Source organism: Heterocephalus glaber, unplaced genomic scaffold (assembly GCF_053883595.1).
Source record: "Heterocephalus glaber isolate CG9 unplaced genomic scaffold, H.glaber_assembly_v1.0 deba00001472, whole genome shotgun sequence".
Lineage (NCBI taxonomy): Eukaryota > Metazoa > Chordata > Mammalia > Rodentia > Bathyergidae > Heterocephalus > Heterocephalus glaber.
This window is the reverse complement of record NW_028258315.1, coordinates 91,647,678-91,671,970: the sequence shown is the minus strand read 5'-3', so window position 1 is coordinate 91,671,970 and position 24,293 is coordinate 91,647,678. Positions and strand designations below refer to the sequence as shown.

The window sequence follows — 24,293 nt, the reverse complement described above, 5'->3', positions numbered from 1 at the left end:
CCGAATAGTTTTTCTGGTGTGAGAAACTGAAAGTGTAAATAAGGACTAAACTGTATAATAGGTAATGTGAAATAGGAAGAAAAGGGGCAAAGGAGAAGGAAGTGGGAGGGGTAGGGGAAAGGAAAGAAGGGAATGGAATATGAGAAAATGGACAAACAGGAACAAAATCTTTGTAAATAGGGAAGAATAGAGGGGTTGAAGGGAGGGCTCGGCAAGGGTGAAAGATGGGAACCAAGAGAGACTATGTAAAGGTGCAAATTTCCAATAATGAATGTTATTATATCGTATACCTAAAATGTACCAATAATTAGAATGAATAATCGATAATGCAAAATAGGAAGAAAAGGTCCAAAGGGGTAGGGGTAGTGGGAGGGGCAGGGGAAAGGAAAGAAGGGAAAAGAAAAATGCTGAGAAATAGAAAAAATGGAAATAAAGTCTTTGTAAATAGGGAAGGGTGGAGGGGGTGAAGGGAGGGCTAGGAATGGGGAAAAAATAAGAACGAAGATGCATTAAGTAAAGGTACAATTGCCAATGAGAAATGTAATTGTGTTGTATACCTAAAATATAACAATAAAAGAATTTTAAAAAAAAATTTTTTTTTAATTAACCAAAAAAAAAGGGCTGGGGATTTAGCTCAGCGGTTCCGCCGCTTGCCTAGCAAGCGCAAGGTCATGAGTTCAATCCCCGGTACCAAAAAAAAATAGAATTGTGGGGAAAAAAAAAAAAAAAAAAGATAACCTCAAAGAAATCTATGCAAAGCAACACCAAAATCAAACTTCTGAAAACTAAAGATAAAGGCAGAAATCTTGAAAGTAACAAAAGAGAAATGACATCTCTCTCAAATGGCACAGTGGTGGAGTCTCATGCTGGGAAGAGGAATATTCCTGGGACAGCACATTTCTTGTCAAGGCCAGAAGGATGAGGCACACTACTTTTCAAGAGCAGGAAAAAGAAAAAAAAATTTAATTTTTAAAAGAGGTTGGGGGGACAATAGAGAAATAGAAGAAGAGGAGGAGATTAGAAGCAAGGCTGGAGGACAAAAGAAGATTATGTGAACTGTGGGAAACTGGTAAAGATGACAAGAGGGAAAGAGAGAAGGAAGAAATAAAAACAAGAACCAAACAGAACAACAAAAGAACTGGCAACTTCACAATCACATTAGAACAAAAACCAACAATCAAGAATAAAGCAAAACAAAAGAAAAATAGAACTTAGGAAAGTGATGGAAACCATGAAAGCCCAACATAGAAAGAAACGGAATCATGAAACAGATTCAAACAGATATCCAGGAGATTAAAAATTCTACTGAATGTGAAAAAAAAATCTATTGAAAGTGTATGCAGCAGAATGAGACAATGTGAGAACAGAATATCAGATATTGAAGACAAGATTGCAGTGAGCAATCATGAAAAGGAAGATACCTCAAAAATATCAAGGCACCTCAAAAAGTCAATCCAACAGCTGCTAGATGATGCAAAGAATAACAATGTAAGATTGACCGGAGTCAATGAAAAAGCAGGAGATAGTGCAAACAACACAAAAAACTGTTCACAAAAGTAATAGCAGGAAAAACAAAGTAATAGCAGAAAACTTCCCAAGCATGGAAAAAGAATTTGACACACAGATAAGTGAGGCATATAAAACTCCAATTAACTATGATAAAAAAAAACCAGACCAAGGCATATAACAGTCAAGATTCCAAAAATTCAACACAAGAACACAGTATTAAAAACTTTTAGAGAAAAGAAATAAATCTCCTATAAAGTAAAGCCCAACAGAATCACGGAGACTTCTCAACACAAACACATAAGTCAAGGAGAGTTTGGAGTAAAGTATTCCCTAAAAGAAAACAACCTCTAGTCCAGATTGATGTACCCTGCAAAGCTATCTTTCAAAATTGATGGAGAAATAAGATACTTCTGTGACAAAGAACACCTGAAGAAACTCATGGCCACCAAACCAGCACTCCAAAATGTTCTGAAGGAGATTCTAGAAAGACACATGAGGACTACAATGCCATGAACTCCAACCAAATTAATCCACCAGGAAGGCAAGTAATTAAACTGGGGGGGGGGGGGGGACCCAACAAGAGGAAAATAGTATGACATGGATATGGCAGTATAAATTAGTTATAAGCATCAATGTAAATGTTCTGAATTCACCAATCAAAAGAAACAGACTGGCAGAATGGATCATGAAGATCCAACAATATGCTGCATACAAGAAACACACTTAGGGCCAGGGATTTCGCTCAGTGGTTTCGCCGCCTGCTGCGCAACCACAAGGACCCAAGTTCAATCCCCGGTACCAAAAAAAAAAAAAAAGAAAGAAAGAAACATATTTAATTCAAAAAGAGATTCACAGACTGAAAGTCAAAGGATGGAAAAAAATACTCCATGTAACAGGAACCCAGAATAAAAAAGGGGTAGCTCATTTATTTGCAGACAAAGTAGATTTCAAGCCAAAACTGATCAAGAAAGACACAAAGTCACTACACCATTGTAAAGGGAATAATCCAAGAGGAAGAGAAAACAATCATAAATATATATGCACCAAATACCAGCATACTCAATTATATAAAACAAATATTAGGGCCAGGGATTTAGCTCAGTGGTTTCACCACCTGCTGTGCAAGCGCAAGGACCCAAGAAGTTCGATCCCTGGTACCAAAAACAAAACAAAAAAAACAAATATTAACAGACATGAAAAATCAAATAAGCACTAATACAACTGTAATGGAGGACTTCAATACCCCACCCACAAATAGATCAGCTAGACAAAAAATAAATAAAGGTCAGAACTGAACCAAACTTTTGAACAAACGGACCTCGTACATGTCTACAGAGTATTCTACCCCAAAACAAAAGAATATACATTCTCAGATGCACATAGGACATTCTCCAAAACAGATGGCACACTAACTCAAAATACAAGCTTAAGTAAACACGAAAGAAGTGAAATTATCTCATGCATATTATCACACCATAGTGCACTGAAATTAGAAATCAATGGTAAAACAAATCATGAAAACTTCATGAACACATGGAAATTAAATAATACCCTTCTAAAAATCCAATGGGTCACAGATGAAATTAAAGGAAAAATTAGGCAGTTTTTACAATTAAACAATAATGTCAATACAACATACCAGAACTTAGGGAACAAAATGAAAGTAGTCCTATGAGGGAAATTTATAGTGGTGAATTCCCATATCAGAAAAACAGAGCAAGCTCAAATAAACAACCTAATTTTGAACCTCAAGCTTGTACAAAAAAGAGCAAGTCAAGCCCAAAGCTCATATGAAGGAGATTATAAAAATGAGAATAGAAATTAATGCAACTGAGACTAAGAAAACAATACAAACAATCAATGAATCGAAGACTTGGTTCTTTGAAAGATTATATAAAACTGACAAACCCTTAACCAACCTTATCCCTGCTGCCCCCCAAAAAAAGGAAAAAAAGAAAAGACTCAAATCCATGCAATTTGGAATGAAAAGGGTGAAATCACAACAAATCCTGCAAAAATCAAGAACATCATCAATAGCTACTTTGAGAACCTGTACTCTAACAATATGGAAAACACAGAAGAAATGGGCAGATTCCTGGATACATATGAATTACCAAAGCTGAATCAAGAAGATATAAAATTGAAGATGCAATTATAAACCTTCCAACAAAGAAAAGCCCAGGTCCTGATGGATTCACTGCTGAATTCTACAAGAAATTTAGAGAAGCTCTGACACCACTACTTCTCAGATTCTTTAATGAAAATGAAAAAGAAGCAACACTCCCAAATTCATTCCTGAAAGGAAGCAATATTCTGATACCAAAACCACAGAAGTATACAACCAAAAAAGAACTACAGGCCAATTTCCCTAATGAACCTAGACACAAAAATTCTCAATAAGACACTGGCAAACAGAATCCAGCAAATCATCAAGATTATACACCATGACTAAAAAGGACTCATCCCAAGGATGCATAGATGGTTCAACATATGCAAATCAATAAATATAATATACCATATTAATGGAGCCAAAGACAAAAACCACATGGTCCTCTCAATAGATACAGAAAAAGCATTTGACAAAGTCCACAGCCATTCATGATTTTTTTTTTTTGTACCAGAGATCGAACTCGGGTCCTTGTGCTTGTGAGTCTTCCGACAGAATCACTGAGCTAAATCCCCGGCCCCATTCATGATTTAAAAAAAGAAAAAACTTCCAGAAAATTGGAATAGATGGTGTGTTAGTTACTTTTCTCTCATTACTGAGACAAAATACTCGACACCCAAAATTAAAGGAGGGAAGGTTTATTTAGCTCACAGTTTATAGAGGTTTCGGTCCATAACTGGCTGGCTCTAAGGCAGAGCGGCAGATGGCAGAGGGGTGTTGCAGAAGAGAAACAGTTCATGGTGCCCAGATGGTAGCAAGAGCAACAAGGGAACCTTAACAACATCTTTCTGCTCCTTTTATCTTACCCAGACTACCGAGTCTAGGGTGGTGCCAAACCAATCAGTGTACTTGTTTAGTAATCAAATGCCCTTAATCCTAGCATCACACACTCTAGATTCAGCCACCTCTGAAAAATTCACCTATGACTGCTTGAGGCTTTGAGGGGACATCTAGATCTAGATCCAAACCATAATAGATGGTCCTTATCTCAGTCTGATAAAAGCCATCTAAGACAAACCAACAGCCATCATTATACTAAATGGTCAAAAACTAAATGCTTGCTGGGCGTGCTAGCACACACCAGAGGCTGGGGCAGGAGGATCACCATGAGTTCAAGGCCAGCCTGGGCTACATAGTGAGTTCAGGACCAGCCTGAACTACAAAGGGAGACCCTGTCTCAAACAAACAAAAAAGACAACTAAAAGCTTTCACTCTAAAGTCAGGAACAAGACAAGGATGTCCTCTGTCACCATTTATTCACTATAGTTCTGGAAACATTAGCCAGAGCAATTAGACAAGAGAAATAAATAAAAGGAATAAGAATAAGAAAGGAAGAAGTTAAATTACCATTATTTGTGGAGAAATGATACTCTACATAGAAGACCCCAAAAACTTCACCAAAAGACTTCTATATTTAACAACCAAATTCAGTAGCATAGCTGGATATAAAGTCAACACTTAAAAATCAAGAGCACTCCTGTAATCAAGTAACAAACTCACCTCTGAGAGAGAATTCAGGAAAACAACACCTTTCACAATACCATCCCCCAAAAAGGAAAAACCTAGAAATTAACCTAATGAAGGAAGTAAAAGACCTTTATGCTGAAAACTACAGTGCTCTGAAAAAGGATATGAGAAAGTGGAAAGATATCCCTTGTTCTTGGATAGGAAGAACCAATATAGTGAAAATGGCCCTACTTCCAAAATTGTTATACAGATTTAATGCAATCCCAATCAAAATACCATAATAAGCATACTTCACAGAACTAGAAAAAACAATCTTAAAATTCATTTGGAATCAGAAGAGACCCAGAATAGCAAAAGCAATTCTGAGCAACAAAGGCAAGACACGGGCATCACAGTTCCTGACTTGAAATTATACTACAGAGCTACTGTGATAAAAACAGCATGGTACTGCCCCCCCCCCAAAAAAACCAACACCACCACCAACAACAAAACCAGACCCAAGGCTCAATGGAACTGATTAGAACTCCAGACACACTCAGCCATATATCTTCGACAAAGGAGCCAAACAACACCTCCTTGGAAGAAAGCCTCTTTAATAAATGGTGCTGGGAAAACTGGCTTTCCACATGCCAAAGATTAAAACTGGGCCTGTATCTTTCACTGTGCACTAAACTAAAATCAAAATGGATCAAAGATCTAAATATTAAAACAGAAATAGTAACTCTGCTGGAAGAGAGAATCTCAATCCAAAAATGGTCATCTGACATGAATAGACATGTCTCAGATGAAGAAGTAGAAACGGCAAATAAATATATGGAAAAATGTTCAATGTCACTGGTAATTCGAGAGATGCAAGTTAAAACAACACTAAGATTCCATCTCACTCCAGAAAGAACAGCTATCACCAAGAAATCAACCAATGGGCCAGGGATTTAGCTCAGTCATTCCACTGGCTGCCTCGCAAGCACAAGGACCCGAGTTCGATCCCCGGTACCAAAACCCAAAAAAATCAAACAATAACAAATGCCGGCAGGGGTGTGAGGAAAGAAGAGCCCTTCTCACCAATGGTGGGAGTGGAGACTGGTGCAACCACTGTGGAAATCAGCATGGAGATTCCTCAAAAAACTAAAACCTAGACGTTCCATTTCACCCAACTATTCCCCTTCTGGGTATCTTCCCAAAAGAATTAAAAGCCTCAGGGCTGGGGATTTAGCTCAGAGGTTTTGCCACCTGCTGTGCATGCACAAGGACTCAAGTTTGATCCCTGGTACCAAAAAAAAAAAAAAAAAAAGAATTAAAAGCATCATACCACAGCAAAATGTGCATACCTATGTTTATAGTGGCACAGTTTGTAAAAGCTAAATCTTGGAAAGAGTCCAAATGTTCATCAACTGATGAATGGATAAAGAAGATGTGGGGTTTTTTTTTTTTTTGGTATTGGGGATCGAACTTGGGTCCTTGTGCTTGCGCAGCAGGTGGCAAAACCACTGAGCTAAATCCCCGGCCCCAAATGTGGGGGTTTTTTTAATACAAAGGAATACTACTCGGCCATAAAGAAGGGTGCACTTCAGAAATTTATAGCTAAATGGATGCACCTTGAGATCATACTAAACGAAATAAATTGGACACACATGTTTAAATACTGCATTGTTTCTCTGATATGTGAAACTGAAAGTATAAATAAGGACCAAAATGTATAATATTAGGAAATGGGAAGAAAATGTTCAAACTGGAAGGGGAACAAGGGAGGGGGTAGGAAGGGAAAGGAAAAAAAGAGAATAGAAGAAAAAAATGGAAACAAACCTTTTATAAGTAAGGAAAGGAGAAGGGTTGAAGGGAGGGGAGGGGAATGGGAAAAAAAGAAGCAAGATACATCATGTACAGGTATAAATTCTCTGTGATGAAAATTATCATTACGCATATCTAAAATGTACCAATAAAATAAACTTACTTCAGATATAATACCAATAGTTGGAAAGTAAAAGGATGAAAAATTCACAAAATAGAAACATCAATCAAAAGAAAGAAATAGGTAAATCCATAGAGACACCAAGTAGATTTATTTCCAGAGCCTCAATGGAACAGGAAACATCTGCTAATGGTTTATTGGGGGATTTTTAAAAAATGTTCTGAAATTAGCAGTGATAGTTGTTCTAATTTGTGATTATACTAAAAATCACTGAATTTGACTAGAGATGTAGCTAGCTCCTTGGTATATCACTCGCCTAGGATGTGTGAGGTTCTGGGTTCAACATCCAGTATTGCAGAAACAAAAACCCTACCACTGAGTTATAAACTCCTAAAGGGTGAATTTTATGGAATGTGAATTTTATCTCCAAATAATTATACTTCAATAAGGTTTATTTTTAAAAACAAAACCTCACCAATAAAACAAACCAATTAATACTGAGCTAAAGACATGAAGAGCTATTTCATCAAAGAGGATGTAGCAATGCCAAGCGTGCATGTATAAAGATATTCAATATCACTGGCCATTAGGGAAATGTAAATTAAGACCATGGTGAACGTCACTACATAACTATCAGAATGGCTTCAATAAAAATAACAATTATACCAAATAGTGGTAAAAATGCAGAGAAACTATGTCTCTGACATTGCTGATAATTAAAATAGTACAGCTACTTTGAAAAATAGTCTGACAGTTTCTTCACTAAAGCTGTAATATAATAATTGTGCTCCTCAGAATAATCCCCCCAAAATGAAATATCATGCATATAATAATTAACAGTAATGTATTTGTAATAGCCCAAAACTAAAAAAAACCAAAATCTACTACAATAGATGAAGTTAAATCAAACTGTAATACTCCATGGAATACTACTCCGAAATAAAAAATAACAATATTGACATAGCCAAGAACCTCAACAGATCTCAAGGCTATTATTTTGAGAGAGAGAAAAACCAACTGAAAAAGGTCATATACTGATTCTATTTATGTAGCATTCATTAAATAACAGAATTATAGAGCTAGAAAGCAGATGAAGTTAGGGAGAAATAAGGAAAGGAGGGGTGAGAGGTTTACACAGTAATGAAATAATTCTATATTGTGACTAAGGTGGTAATCACAGGAATCTACATGCGTGGTAAAATGACACAGAATTGCACAGACTTTATACCTATATCATTTCCTAAATTTTATATCATAACTATACGAAATGACTTAATGGGAGAAAATGGGTGAAGGGAACGCAAGACCTGTCAGTATTACCTTTACAACTTCCTCTGAACTGATAAATGTTTCAAAATAATTAGCAGTAACTACCTAAATAAAAATACTGCTTAAAAAACAAGTCTGTAAAAATTACTTAATTTTTCAGCAAATATTATTAGTACTCCTCAGTGTCAGGTTCTCTGACAGATATAGAAGACAATGACAATGCATGAGTTCAAAGACTTTCCAGTTTAGTGGTAGAAAGGCCAGACAATATAACACAGGTATAAGTAATACAATTCTATACTCTGCAGACTAAATTATGCTCAGCAAAACCAATACCTGGATCAAGCTGCTGTTCCCTGTTCATCTCCACAGCACATGGGCTATCTCCTCCCCACACAAAGGAAAGGCCTGATGGTCCAGCTACAATCTGAAGATGACTTGCAGATTTCAAGTGTCTGTCCAATGGGCATCCAAGGGTCCAAAAGAAAGTACTGAAAAATCAAAAAGAACACATAAACACCCTAAATCTCGTAAGTGTTTACTCATTCATAACACAAGCATTTGACTGTGTTCAGAGGTAAGATAAAACTGGCAGAAGAGATGGGATTGGGGAAAAAACAGACATCTTCTCTAATTGTGAAGAGGGGGAGGAGGCGAGGGGGGGAGGGGGAGGGAAGGAGGGGAGGGAAGGACAGGAGGGGCAGGAGAGGAGTAAGGCTCAGGGAGAAAGTCGGACAGCAAGTCCAAGAAATGGCTCAGAGCTCATCAAGACTTTGATAAGAAAATCTAAAGATCGTAGTCAATTAACATGTATATGAATCCTATACTTTAAACTTAGATTACCATACTTACTACCACATTCCTACTCACAAAAACATTTCCTTAGAGTTTTGAGGGTAGGGTACGGTGTTTCCTTTCAAAGCTCTGTCTTACCCAATAAATGAGATATCATATATTATGAACTTCATCTAATTTATCTTGTACTTTATCTCATTTCCCATTTCATTTCACTAGACTATTAGGCAGAAGCAAACTTTCAACTGTTATTCTAAAATTACAAAGAGAATGCCTCCAAAATAAGCTCTGAACCCAATTTTTGAAAACTGACTTTATTGGAGTATAATTCACATATCAAAACTTTCTGCTTCAGCTAGGCATAGTGATGCTTGCCTGTAGTCCCAGCACTCTGTGAGGCTGAGGCTGGACAACTGCAAGTTCAAGCTCAGCCTGGACAACTTAGCAACTCAGTGAGACACCATCTCAAAATAAAAAAAGGTTAGGGATGGATGTAGCTCTGTGTGAAGGTCCTCAGTTCAATTCCCAGTACCCCCCCCCAAAAAAACCCACTTTAAATGTACACTCTAATAACTTATAGTAAATTTATAGTGTGTAACCATCATGGTAATCCAATTTTAGAATATGTCTGTCACTCTGAAAAGAAGCTTAATGGTCATGTATGGTTCCTCCACCTCCTCTTTCTAGGTCCGGGCCAGTAATCTACTTTCGGTCTCTAGAAGATTTTTGTCTTTCCTGGACACTTCACATAAATGGAATCATACAATATATGGCCTTTTGTGTCTGGTTTCTTTCACTTACCAAGTTTCTAAGGTTCATCCATATTGCATAATGGATGAATCTATTTATTCTTACTTTCTATACATGTAAAACAACCTAAGATATTACCTTTATATGTACCTAGCAGATTAGAAAGAAGAAATTTTTTTAAAGTAGTTGCTATAGGATGGCATGACGAACTGAATGCAAGGGCAACAACACAGAAAACTATGTAAGTGCCATAGGTACCTAACAACACAGCTTTAAGGGTGATATTCTGCAAGATCATCTCTCTCAAGAGCATTTTTGGGCCAGGGATTTAGCTCAGAGGCACTGCGCCTATCTTGCAAGCTCAAGGTCCTGAGTTTGATCCTTGGTTCCCCACCTAAAAAAAGCATTTTGAGTATATATGACAGCCCTTAGAAACTGATTCTCAAAAAACAATTTTAATCACTAAGAAAGAGTTACCTTAGCCTTTAATACTCCATATCCCTTCAAAATGTATCAGCTACCCGAAGTATAACAGCTTTAGGGCCAGGGATTTAGCTCAGTGGTTCCAGTGCCTGCCTTGCAAGTGCAAGGTCCTGAGTTCATCACAGTACCAAAGCAAAACAAAACAAAACAAAAACCCAAAACACAGCTTTAGATGGGAGAAAGGGATACCTAGATTCTTGTTTCAGCTTTACTACCTAACCTTATATAGTATTATACTATGTCAAATTTTTATCTGTAAAATGAGGTAAGGTCTTTTCAGATTTTAAATTTTCATTTCATAAAAAAGGATTTAATAACTTTTAAAAGTTACTTAAGTTCCAGTTACCCAAATAGTTATATACAAGCACTGAAACCCAGACATTCTCATAGGAACAACTGAACAAAAACTTGAGGGATATTTAAAGTCTCTAAATGTGCTCTCTCTCCTCAGTTTACTTTTCTATGCCAAGCCCCAAACATCTAAACAGTACCACTCCAACTACTAAGTCATTTACTTCCCATATATTTATCAACACCATGTACTATCTCAGGGGCTGGGATAAAGTAATCAAGAGGCACAGTTCCCGCTTTCAGAAAGTGTATTTTCAACTGGGGGCAGACAAATTAAGACAGCAATTTAAAACAGTTATTTAAAGTACTGTACTATGAAGGAAAAGTACTGGATGCTGAGAACATAAAGTTAGGATTAACCTGAACTAGGAGATCACTGAATGTCCCTGAGAAAACAACATTTAAGCTGAGTATATAAGGGAAATAGCAGTTAAGCAAAAAGAGTAAAAAGAGGATTACAGCACACACAGAGACTCAATGGTGTGAAAGACTGAGAGAAAAGCATTGTGGGTGAAGCATGGAAGCCAACAGAGTAAGTAACACATGAGACTTGGCAGCAGCTAATATTTACTAAGGACTATGTGATGGGCACTGATCTAGCACATAAACTTAACACCACCCAACTCCACAAGGTGAGCATAAGATCATGAGGTTCATCGGCACAAAACAATTACCTGAGCTAGCCAGTGTTCCACAACTGGTAAACAGCAAAACTAGGTTTTGAATCAAGCAAAATATCTATATTCCATGTCCTCAAATACCACACTCCCTCTCAATTAGAAGCAAGTAAAGGCAAAGAACAAATCTGTGTTTTCAGAAAGATCACTCTGGACCCAAACAGAAACCATAAAGGGGTGACAACATAGATGTTATGCATGGCCAAAATTAACCGTAAATAAAATTCAAAGACAAATGTGATAGGTGAAAATATCTGCAACATTTAAGAGGTAATGGGTTAGCTAGGCATGGTGGTACACACCTATGATGTCATTTACTTGGAAGGCTGAGGGAGGAGGATCACAAGTTCCAGGCCAGCCAGGACAACTTAGAGAGACTCTGTCTCAAAGTACAATAAAAAGGGCTGGGGGTCAGGTATGGTGGTGCACACCTATGATCCCAGCATTCAAGAGGCTGAGGGAAGATTGCCACAAGCTCAAGGCCAGCCTGGGCTACATAGTACATTTAAGACCAGCCTGAAATATACAATGAGACCTTGTCTCAAAGCGGGGAGGGGGACTGGAGATGTAGTTCAACGGTAAAGTACTTGCCCAGCAACAGTAAAGCCCTCTGTTCAATCTCCAGTATTGTGCAATAAAAATAAAATAAAGAGGAAGAGGGATAATAGGTTAATTGCCATACACAAGCACTTGCAAACCAATAAGAAAAAAGAGAAGGAGCAAAATATGCAATTAATCCACCTTGAAAAATAAGAATACTGTAATACTTATAAAATGTGAATAAACAGAATTGATATAATGCTTATAAATACATTCACTCTCATTAATGATGAGGAAAACACAAATTTTAATTATATACTATTGTTTTTACTTTTCAAATTGCTAAAACTTCTTTTTTTCTTTTGAGATGGGGATCTTGCTACGTAGTTCAAGTTGGCTTTGAACTCACTATGTAGGCTTAGCTGACCTCAAACTGGTGGCAATCCTTTTGCTTCAATTTCCTGGGTGCTGGGATTACAGGTGTGTGCCACCATGCCCAGCTTAGTAAAACTCTTATAACTGAAATATCTAATATTGACAAGGAAGGTGGAAGAATGGGAGGACTCTGGGACATGGATTGGTCCCAAATCTTTTACACAAAACACACATGTGGAAGGCTACATAATCAATGATGTTTGCCAAGTATTATCCAAAATAGTGAGAAACTGGAGACAACCTATATGCCCACCAAGCAGGAATGAGATGATCTACTGAGGTAGATCCATGAAAACATTTGGAAACACTGTCCATATTACTGAGTGAAAAAAGTGAGGAACGATATTATGTTAACTTTTTAAAACTCAATGTCCATTGTTTCCTTGTTTTTGTGACTTTTAACAAATGTATATGTGTCTACTGCATCATTTGTAAGAGAGAGATACTAGTACCATAACTACCTTATCTACTTCACAAGACAGCTAGGAAGATTAGTAATCCAAGAAGAACACTTAAGAAAGAGGTAGCTACTCAGTAAATGCTGAGTTAATGTTAACTGTTAAGCAATGCTAACAGGGTCAAGTTCCTACAGCACTGATTTAGTTGATCACCTCTCTATATAAAGTCTTAACACTTCCACATGGTTTTGATGGAATAAAGCCAGTGCTAACAAATATCTGCTGGTTCACATCAGTAGATGAAGATGTCATCTGCTTACGTTCATGAGCTCTTGTAATACACTGTTATGTTTTGTGCAGAGAGGCACAGAATGTAAAAATAATAACTACAATTAAAGAAGCTTCAAAATCAAAAGACATACTGTGGAAGAAATCCAAATCTTTTGTAGCTGAAAGCTAAGGTTGTGGCATTTTTTTCAGTCTTACATCATCACTTAGATTTCAGCCAATGAACAAACAGTTCATCATCTTAGTAGGGTCATGAGAAATAAACTGATGAAGGATTTTGCTGTACAACATCTGTTAGCTCTCTTTATTGCTAATCTGCTGTCTTTTTATGCTGTGAGGAAAAAATAGTAAAATATCCAAGAGCTTAATAATTAAAATTTAATTCACTTCTCATTTATTTCATTTACTTCCTATTCACATTGTTTTACTGACCTTGTCTATCTTATTGTTGATTTTTCAGTATTATAATTCCTCTTCTGGTAATCAGAACACATGAAGAGTTACTCACTTAGTTCTCAAGAATCAACTAGTCTGACCTTGCTCGTTTATATTTAATAATTTAGTGAACTAAAAAGGTACCTAGATACTTGTAGAAGGTTCTAAAATAAAACATACCAGAGTTGGAAAAAATTTTAAACACTTAAATAAGCTGGTAATGGTAGTGCGTGCCTGCAATCCCAGCAATGGAAGAGGCTGAGGCAGGAGGATCCCAATGTTGAGTCCTGCTGAATCAACTTGACAAGACCTTATCTCAAAATGAAAAGGGAAGGGGGTGTTAGGGGATGTAGCTCAGTGGTAGAGAGCTCTGGGTTCAATCCTCAGTAGCAGAAAAAACATACACGAACACATTTATAAATTTTAGAAGCAAAGCTAATAGAACAAAATAAACTTTGAAGCCAAGAGTTTAAAAAAATAAAACCAAACTGAACTTGCTATTTCAATTTAATGATATATCAATGTAAAACAAAACCGCCATGGAAGAGCTAGAGGTATAGCTTAGTAGTATAGCACTTGCCTAGCATTCATGAAGCCCTGGGTTTGAGCCCTATCACCATAAAAACATAAGCAAGTAAACGATCAAACCACTGTGGAATAATTACCTTTAACAGATCTTTTAAAAGACCTAAATATCACCTGAACAAGTTATACCTGCTTTTCCCTCCTGCCTTGTTTCAATTTACACACATGATCCACACTCCAAACGTGGCAGTAGTGACTTGATATCATGTTAATGCACTATTTCCAAGGCTACGATAACAAATGAGAATGTCACACAGAAGCTGATTGCATGCCTGTAACAGGTAGTGCATTTCTCTAATCTGAGATACTTAGGGGCTGAGGCAGGAGGATCTCAAATTAGAGGCCAGTCTTGGCGATTTAAGACCCCATTTCTTAAAAAAAAAAAAAAAAAGAAAGAAAAAAAAACTAGTACAAATACACTAATGCAAGAAAGTTGTCTGTGGGAAGGATTCTCAGCCAAGTGATTCGATGTGTCTGATATAACTTTTAAAGGCTTAGGAGCCAGGTACACATCTGTAATCCCAGCACCCTGGGAGGCTGAGGCAGGAGAATCACAAGTTCAAGATCACCCTGAACAATTTAGTGATTTAGCAAAGCCCTGTCACAAAAAAAAAAAAAAAAAAGGAAAGTCTACGGCTGCAACTTAGTACTCCTAAATGAATGAATGAATGAACGTCTCAGAAGCCAAGCATGAAAGCACATCCCCGTAAATCTAGCACTCTAGAGGCTGAGGCAGAAGGATCACCTTGAGTTCAAGGCCGGCCTGGGACAGTCAGTTGTGGGCCAGTCTGAACTACATAGTGAGACCTGTCTCAAAATACAAAACAAAAATAAACGGCTTAGGGCCACGGATTTAGCTCAGTGGTTCTGCCGTCTGCCTCGCAGGCGCAAGGACCCAAGTTCAATCCTTGGTACCAAACAAACAAACAAAAAACCACTTAGAACAGGAATCCAGTGTTGCTCTAAAAATTGCTGACATATAATGGTTCTTAAAAAATGAATTCCATAAATATTTACCAGACAGTCAACAAAAAATTTCCCACTGAAATATCTGCACTTGATCTTAGCCAAAAGGCCGAGAAGCGATTGAAATATCTGAATTACACATCTACCCTTCAAATCAACAGATTTAAATTCAGCAATAATTTCAAGTATGCTTTCAGATTAGATAAACATGATAATTCAGCAAAGCAGATTATCCATTTTCAGATTTGACACATTAACTTTGCCCATGACAGTAAAAATTACTGAGCCACTATATTTTCTCTTGCCCAATAGTGCAGATTTCTTTTGGGCCTTCACTCTCAACAATAGTCAATCATCTCTCCTTGACCTTGTACACATTCTATTTGACAGACTACTTTCATTAAACACTGTGCTTCCACTTGTCAAATGTCAATGTAACTCGATCATTGTAAATGTAACTTGATCATTATAAAAATCTTGTTTTTTCATTAATTTGTTAGTTGCTATTGTTTCTATTGTTTTAACTCAATGCTACATGTCTAAAGAGATTAAAAAATAAAGTTTTGAAGCATTTTGACAGATAAATCCTATGCAGCTCTATGATTTCAATTAAATCTAACTTTACTTTTCCAAGATTATATAAACTCAACACAGGGCATTTCTGTCTCAGTTGAACAAACAGATACTAATATATCTATTAAATCACTAAAAAGTTTTTCCTTTTAAAAAGAAGGTCTCACTAGGCGGCTGCCCAGATTGGCCCTAAACTCCTGGGCTCAAGCAGTTCTCCCGCCTCGGCCTCGCCAGCAGCTGGGACTACTGCACCAGACAAACCCTGAATGCTTTAAACAGAATCTAGAACTTGAGAACAATAATAAGCTCAATAATAATAATAATCTAAATTGAAAACCAACAAACAAAATAGAAAGCCAAATTATAGAGCCAATATTTTAAAGAATTATTTTGGGCCAACAATGAGAAATTGTTCGCACACACACACATAGCCACTAAAAATTGTATTAATGTCACAGAAATGTTTTGCTTCCCAATAAAAATTCCAACAGAGTATTTTATTCAGCTTGTCGGTGAGATGAGGGATGCTGCGGATTGAACCCCAGGTCTTCTCAATGAGCTTCATCATCAGCCCTTTAAATTCTATTTTTTATTTTGAGACAGGGTCTTACTAACTCATTAAATAGTACAGGGAGGACTTAAATTTGGGATTTTTCTGCCTCAGCCTCCTAGAATGCTGAGATTACAGGCATAACCACACCTAGCTTCATGAACTAATTTTAAAAGAGAAAATGTACATCTATTTTTGGAAAACGAGGATATATGATGAAGCAAATTCCTTCTATCAAAGCATTCAAAATAGTGTAGGATTAGCACAAGCATAGACGAATACATCAATAAAGTAGAATGAGGTTAAAAAAAAATCCTGTTTTATATGAGCGTAGTATATGATAAAAGTGGCATATGAAACCATTTGTGAAAAGATGCAAATATATAGCATTAAAGAACTGCATTTGGAAAAGAATCTTACCACAGTGATATATGTGCACCCATGTTTACAGCAGCACAGGCTGTAATGGCTAAAGCTTGGAAACAGGCCAAGTGCCCATCAACTGCAGACGGGATAAAGAAGATGTGGTTTTTCTATAAAATGGAGTACTACTCAGCCATAAAGAATGAGAAACTAGAGACATTTATAGCTAAATGGATCCACATTGAGGCGATACTCTTAAGTGAAATAAATAGGACACACATGGGTAAAAACCAGAGAGTTTCTCTAGTGTGAGAAACTGAGAGTGTAAATAAGGATTAAAATGATTAAAATGAATAACTGATAATCTGAAGCAGGAAAAGGTCCAAAGGTGTGTGGGTGGTGGGAGGGGAAGGGGAAAGGGAAGAAGGGAAAGGAAAACTTATAAGAAAAGAAAAAAAAATGGAAACAAAGTCTATGTAAATAGGGAAGGGTGGAGGGGTGAAGGGTGCACAGGTAATGGGGAAAAAATAAGCACCAAGATACATCATGTACAGGTACAAGCACCCAATGATAAATGTAAACATACTGTATACCTAAAATGTACCAATAAAAGAATTTAAGGAAAAAAAAAAGAACTGCATTGGTGGGGGATTAGATCTTTATTTTACATTACAATATAAATAAATTCCAGGTGAATGAAAAGAGAACATGAGAAACAAGACTCAAAACAAATTAAAAGAAAACATAAGCGAATATGGTTATAATCTTGGGTAGCACAGACTTCCTTAAGCAAGGAACCTATAAAATGTGATTAAATAAACATTTAAAACTGGGCCAGAGATTTAGCTCAGTGAGATTTAGCTCAGTGGTTCCGCCACCTGCCCCGCAAGCACAAGGACCTGAGTTCAATCCCCGTACCAAAAATACATTTAAAACTTCCAGTTGGCAAGAAGAACCATGAGCAACTTCAAAGGGCAAACTATACACTGGAATAAACTATGTCCAACATGTATAAGAAAATACTAATAGGGGCCAGGGATTTAGCTCAGTGGTTCCGCTGCTTGCCTTACAAGCATAAGGATCCGAGTTTGATCCCTGGTACCAAAAAAAAAAAACAAAAGAAAAGAAAAAGAAAACACTAATAACCATAACAACAGACAGCACCTATAAATATGGTAAATTTAAAAGACTAAACCTAGTAAGGAAAAGAAACATTTTAAAGGTCATGTATGAACAACAATTTAACAAAAGACTTAACCAATGACCAATCATCATATGAAAATATATTCAACCTTACCAGCTAGAATGAGTTATTTTCACCCAGTCTGGCAGAAAATAAAGACCCAATACAAGTGAAAATACAGAGAAACAGAAACTGTCATTACCAATTGAAGGGGGTAAAAGATATGGTGCTTTAGAGAGAAATTTTATTCTATCAAAAAATTTAACTTGCATTCTCTACAATCCACAAATTCCATTTCCACTATCAATTTCAGGAAAATATTCAGAGAAAATAAGCAATGTAACAATTTCAAAAACAACTGAAACTGTCATTTCCATGTCATATATGGAGAAACACCCCTCTGTGTACAAAGCGACAAGAGCCAAAATATTTGCTCGAGCCATGTCTGCACTAGGAAAAAACTGAAAACTTCAATGTCAACCAATAAATTATGGCATATCCATAAGATGAGAGTTTAAAAAGATGAAATCATTTAATGAATACAGCTTACGTTGAGGTGACAAAAAAAAGTGGGTACTATGTAGATCATGGAAGATCTATCTATGCATGTGTATACAGGCTTACATAAAGCATAAATATAACAAAAGTAAGCATTTCTATAAGTGTACATGTACATAAACCTTAAAAATGGTCTGGAAGGGCCAGGGATTTAGCTCAGTGGTTCCACTGCCTGCCCTGCAAGCGAAAGGACCTGAGTTTGATCCCTGGTACCAAAAAAAAAAAAAAAAGGTCTGGAAAAATAACCCCAAATCATTAACAGTGGTTCCCTTTAAAAGAGTGAAAGACAGGGCAGGATAAAAGGGGATCATTACTTGATCTGCACTGGGTAAACTTTTTATGATGACAGTGCACCCCCTCTCTTTTTCTTTCTTTTTTTTTTTTTGGTACCGGGGATTGAACTTGGGTCCTTGTGATTGCACAGTTCTTTCTTTCTTTCTTTCTTTCTTTCTTTCTTTCTTTTTTTTTTTTTTTTTTTGCAGTACCAGGGATCAAACTCAGGACCTTGTGCTTGTGAGGCAGGTGCAGTGCCACTGAGCTAAATCCCCGGTCCCTCTTATATTTATTTCTAAGATTTAAAATTTTAAGAAAATGTACTTATTAACATGAAAAGTTATTCATTCTTTCAATAAATATTTACTAGAAACCTACTGTGTTCTAGGCATGATCACAATACTTCAGATACATCAGTAAAGAAAACATTAAAATCTCTGCCCCCACAAAGCTTACAGTTTAGTGTAAGGAAGGAAGCACAGTGCAGCAATTTTTAAAAATGTAGGGGATTTAGCTCAGTGGTTCCAGTGCCTGCCTCGCAAGCACAAGGTCCCAAGTTCGATCCCCAGCACCAAAAAAAAAAAAAAAAAAAGTAAGTCACAGAAGTAGGCAGGGCTGACAGCAGGGGTTTAAAGTCAAACAGAATGGAGAGGGGAGGCTTTACTGAGAAGGTAACATGGGCAGACTTGAAAGAGATACAGAAAGGAAGAGCAGGCCAGGCAGAGAGAACACCAGCACCGAGGCCCAAGAGTGGGAGCATGTACACTATGTTCTAGGAACAGCCAGCAGGGCACGGTAGACAGTACCAGGTAAACACATTTTAGGAGCACCCAAAAGAAGAGCAAGTTACACTGCTTGCCACAACCCCTACCCGGGCTGTGAACACCTTCACATACCTACATCCCTTAAATAACTATACTTAGACAGTGATCCTAATCCTCTGGTAGAGATAAAACATAACCAATGTTAATGGGGATGTAAACTGGTAGAGCCGCTTTGTGAAAGAGTCTGGTAGTCATCAAAACATTTAATACAGATAACTCTAAAACCCAGTAATTTCACTCTTCAGTATATACCAAAGACATATGAAAACATATGTCCAAACAAAAACTTGCTCCTGAATGTTCACAGCAGCATTATTCATTTTAGCCAGAAAGTAGACACAACTCAAATGTCTACCAATTAATGGATAAATAAAATGTAGCATATCTAATACAGTGGAATATTATTCATTTATAAAAGAAGTGAAGTACAAATACATACTACAACATGAATAACCTTTAAAAAATTCTGTGGTAAGCTAGACACAAAAGACCACATATTGTGTACTTCCACTTATATGAAATGTCTAGAATAGCTAAATTCTGTTTTTACCCTCAACAGACCCAGAAAGTAGATTAGTGGTTGCCAAGGACTGGTAGAGAGAGGGTAATAAGGAGCAAATGCTGAGGCATACAGGATTTGTCGGGTTTTTTAAAGATGTACTGAAACATTCAAAAATTAGATTGTGGTGGTAAAAACTGCACCACGCTGTGACAGTTGGTGGTTCTGTATAAAAGAAAAACCACTAGATTGAATACTTTAAATAAGTGAATTTTATGTTATGTAAAACAGTACATCTCAAGCTGTAAAAAAAGGAGGGGGTTATTTTGAAGGACACAACTTTGCTCCCCATACCCCCAAGTACTGGAGACTGAACCCACACATGGTAGGCAAGTGCTATACCACTGAGCTACATCATCAGACCTTTTCAAATTTTTGAGACAGGGTCTCACTAAGCAGTGGAGATTGGCCTTAAATTTGTGATCCTCCTGTCTCCCGAGTAGCTGGGGGCCTGACTTGAAAGAGTATATTCTTGTCCCCAGCTCCTCCCCTCTCTCTCTGCTTCCTGGCCACCATGAAGTGAGTGGCTTTCCTCCACTACGCCCTTCCACTATAGTTTCTGCCTTGGAGCTGGCTGATCATGGTCTGAGCCCACTGAAACTATAAACCAAAACAAACCTCTTTCCCTTTAAGTGGGAGGTATTGGGAATTTTGTCCCAGCAATGGGAATGTGACTAGTACACAGTTATTTGGAATTAGTACTCCCATTCTCTAGCACTCACATGAACAGCTAGTAACTTATTTTATTTAAAGAAAGCTCTCTGAATCAACAGCAGTGATACTACCAACCACTCTTCAATTATTTCTCAATGAATAAATATTTACTGAGTACATCTTATCTACCATGTCCTTTACTAAGTAAACAAATACATTACTTAAAAACTTGCCCTCATGGATGTCATAATCTAGTATGGATAGATAGACAATAAAGTATACAATATGCTGAATGAAAATAAATGTTAGAAAAAATTAAACATGGAATTAAGACAGGAAGTATTACTTTCAATGGGGTGATCAAAGTCTTAATGATGAGATAACATGAGCTGACACATGAGGGAAATGAGGAAATGAACCCTGGGAATAGTTATTTATGCTGTCTTATTTTTTTAAACCTCAACTTCAATACCTGCAAATTCTCCATTAAAAGCACTTCAAAATCAATTTCTCTAACCTTTCTTTAATACACATCTTTCAAAATTTTCAAGCATAAATACTTTTAAAACTCATCTTTACTGTGATGACTTTGGAAATCTAGTGCTAAACAATATATAAATAGGGCCGGGGATTTAGCTCAGTGGTTTCGCTTGCAAGTTCGATCCCCGGTACCAAAAAAAAAAATATATATATATATCCCTAGCCCACAGCTGCTATATATGACCATTTCACAGCCCTGTTTCCTCAGCAATTACTAATTAGTACCAGGATACTAAGCATCTACTACACGCCAAATACCGAGATTACTAAATCATGATTTTTAAATGTTTTGCCACTGTATCAAAATATGACAGAATCATTTAGAAATCAACTCTTTACCCTTACATTATCTGTGTAACCTGGAGAAATGACAGATCTTCTACAATTCAAATACAATCACATTTTTCATAGATTAAAACTAGTAACATAAATACATTTTAAAAGTTAACATGTCTGAAAAAAAAGTCAGCATGTCTGTGTTCTGATTATATAAAGGAGAATTTAATTTAATAACATGTGTTGATAAAATTACCAATTTCAATAACATTATAAAAGAATTACAAAAGCCAGGCATGGTAGCATACATGTGTAACCCAGCCACTCAGTGGGCTGAAGCAAGAAGATCTTGGGCTCAAGACCAGCCTGGAAAACATATGGAGACCCTGACTCAAAACAGGAAGGGACTATAGGAAAATATCATGCTTGGATATGAAAAGCTTTAAAACCATTCTATAATTTCATGAATTCTGTTTCTCAGCTTTCTCATGCCAAGTCACAGATCAGAAACATCATTCCACCCCCAACAAATGGTGGTTAATCATTTATCAAGAAAATAGTAATATCTGAATACTTACTTGGTATGTCCCTGAAAATTTTATGTGATAAGTAATTAGCACACAGAACAGTGCCCAACACAATTTTGTAATGATTTATTATTTAATCTTAATTATTCTACTTAACCCTTATATGATAAACCCATTTGTATAGGTAAGGAAACAGTTTCAGAGAAGTTAAATAACCTGTCAGTTTGTACAGTTAGGAAGCAAGAAGGTCAGCATTTGAACTCTAGTCTGATTCCAGAGCCTGAGCAACTTTCATCTGAGCTTCCAGGCTTTCTTGAATCTCAAGAGGATACAAAGACGACTGTGAGGTATCTCCTGTACCAATAAAGTGTTGTCTTTCTTCCCTATTCTCTCTCTGTTATCATGATCAAGGAACAGGTCATATGACTTGATTTGATTTTGATCCTGATAGGCTAATCTAAACCTCTCAGAAATGATCAAATTTACATTAAGTAACAAGGGAGTCCATCAATGGAATGGTTTAATACTTAAAAGGGGAGCATAGAGACCAATTTGGATCAGGAGTATAGTTGAACTTGAAGAGCCCTACTACAGATGGAATAAAACAGAAACCTGATATAAACCTTTCAATGTTTTTGATGTTCTTAGTTACCTTAAGGTAAAGAAACAGACCACAAACTAAAAAGACCCAAAAGTTCTATTAAACCAAGGAAGTTACTAATTGTCTTTACCTTATGAATAACTACCAATGTCTCACCTCAGGATAGCCAGCCCCCTAAAAAGGAAGACCACTGACAAGTAATAAAAGGAAGGGGAAGGTCTGAAAACTCCCTTGTAACCACAATTAGAGAAATTAGAAAATCAGGTCAATTAAAGTGCACATACACTGACCAGAAAAAAAGATGGCAGCAGACTGGAACAAACAAGTCTCCCTCTTATACTTCCCCCAACTAAATTCCTTGCTGCCTGGGATGTGATATTATGTCTACAAATTCTCTGGCACATGAACTGTTTGAGAAATAATTGGAGACAAAATAAAAGCCAATTATATTCATTAAAAGCAGATTAGGCTCTTGAGGATGAAAAAAATCAGTTGAAACTGAATACTGAGTATAACTAAATTTGTTCTACCCAAAGTTTTACACAGTAAATTCTCTGGTAAAGTCACTTGAAAAAATCAGTATGGGTGCCTAGATAAGAGCTCAAGTCTTTTGTGCCTTTATCTTCATGAGTTAGGCAAGATGTTTCTCCAAAAAGTTAACAACAAAACTCACATGTCAGGAAATGGCAACTAGTGAGATAATAAACTCTACTAACCATAAAAATGACACTCAGCTTTAATTACACACTCTACCACTTACTGGTTCATTTTCCTTATCTGTTAAATAGGGAATATACATATGTTGAAGGCTTGCTGCAAAGACTAAAACGATAAGTTATGTCCAATAAAGCACAATTCAAACAGCAGGTATCTAATAAAGTGTATTCATAAGAATATTAGAAATGTTTAAACCCTCATATTTTCATGCAGTTATGTCTCCTCTGCTAAGAAAGTCAGGCATCATAAATTTTAGAGGCTCCTAAACCTATACTACAACTTTCAAACAGCCAGGAAGTTCAATAAAATTTTAACTGGTTAATAGGCCTCAAACTGGAAGAAAATCAAAGTGTATGAAGGATCAACACCGTATTAAAAGTAACTGGACAGTTCAGGCAAGGAAGGATGTGGTCTCAGAGACACATTGCTGGGTCTGAATCCCAAGTATTCAGCTTGTTTGTTGAGGGGCCTTGGACAAATTAAGTAACAAATTTATGCCTCAGTGTCTCATCTGTAAAATGGAGATGTTAACAACTGTACATGTTGTATCTGTTAGGGCTTTTACCTAGATGTCCCCACCAAAGCCTCGTGCTGGCTTTTTGGAGATGGCTGGATAAAGAGTGTGTAATGCTGGGATTAAGGATATGATGCTGGGATTGATTCACAGTGTGATGCTAGAATATAAGGGACAGCAAAAGGGCTGCTGTCATAGCTTGCTGCTTTTGCTACCTTCTGCCTGCCATGAACTATTTCTCCTCTGCAACGCTCCTCTGTCATCCCACCCTGCCTTGGAGCCAGCCAATTATGGACTGAAACTTACACAAATTATGAGCTGAAATAAACCTTTCCTCCTTTAACTTGGGGTGTTAGGTATTTTGTCTTAGCAACAAGAAAAGTAACTAAAACTACCTCATAAAGTTATCTTAATTATTCAATCAATTAAACCATACAAAGCTTATAACATAGCAACCCCTCAAAGAGTACATATTAGCCATTAATGCTTTAATAAGCCTCTTTAAGAATAAATTTTTACTATTTCAAAGATGATTTGCAACCAATAAGGATTTAAGA

General features: G+C 36.8%; 1 protein-coding gene across 28 annotated transcripts in view; it reads right to left on the bottom strand.

Moving 5' to 3' along the window:
• Sfmbt1 (Scm like with four mbt domains 1) overlaps positions 1-24,293 on the bottom strand; it is a 164,401-nt gene that overhangs the window by 65,099 nt on the left and 75,009 nt on the right. For all 28 annotated transcript variants that reach the window (XR_015439597.1, XM_087182373.1, XM_087182388.1 and 25 more), the window contains one exon: positions 8,658-8,812. Coding sequence is in view for 26 of the 28 variants with exons in the window: in XM_087182373.1 (XP_087038499.1) it covers positions 8,658-8,812 (155 nt within the window). In the remaining 2 variants the exon portion in view is untranslated. The remainder of the gene's footprint in view (positions 1-8,657; positions 8,813-24,293) is intronic.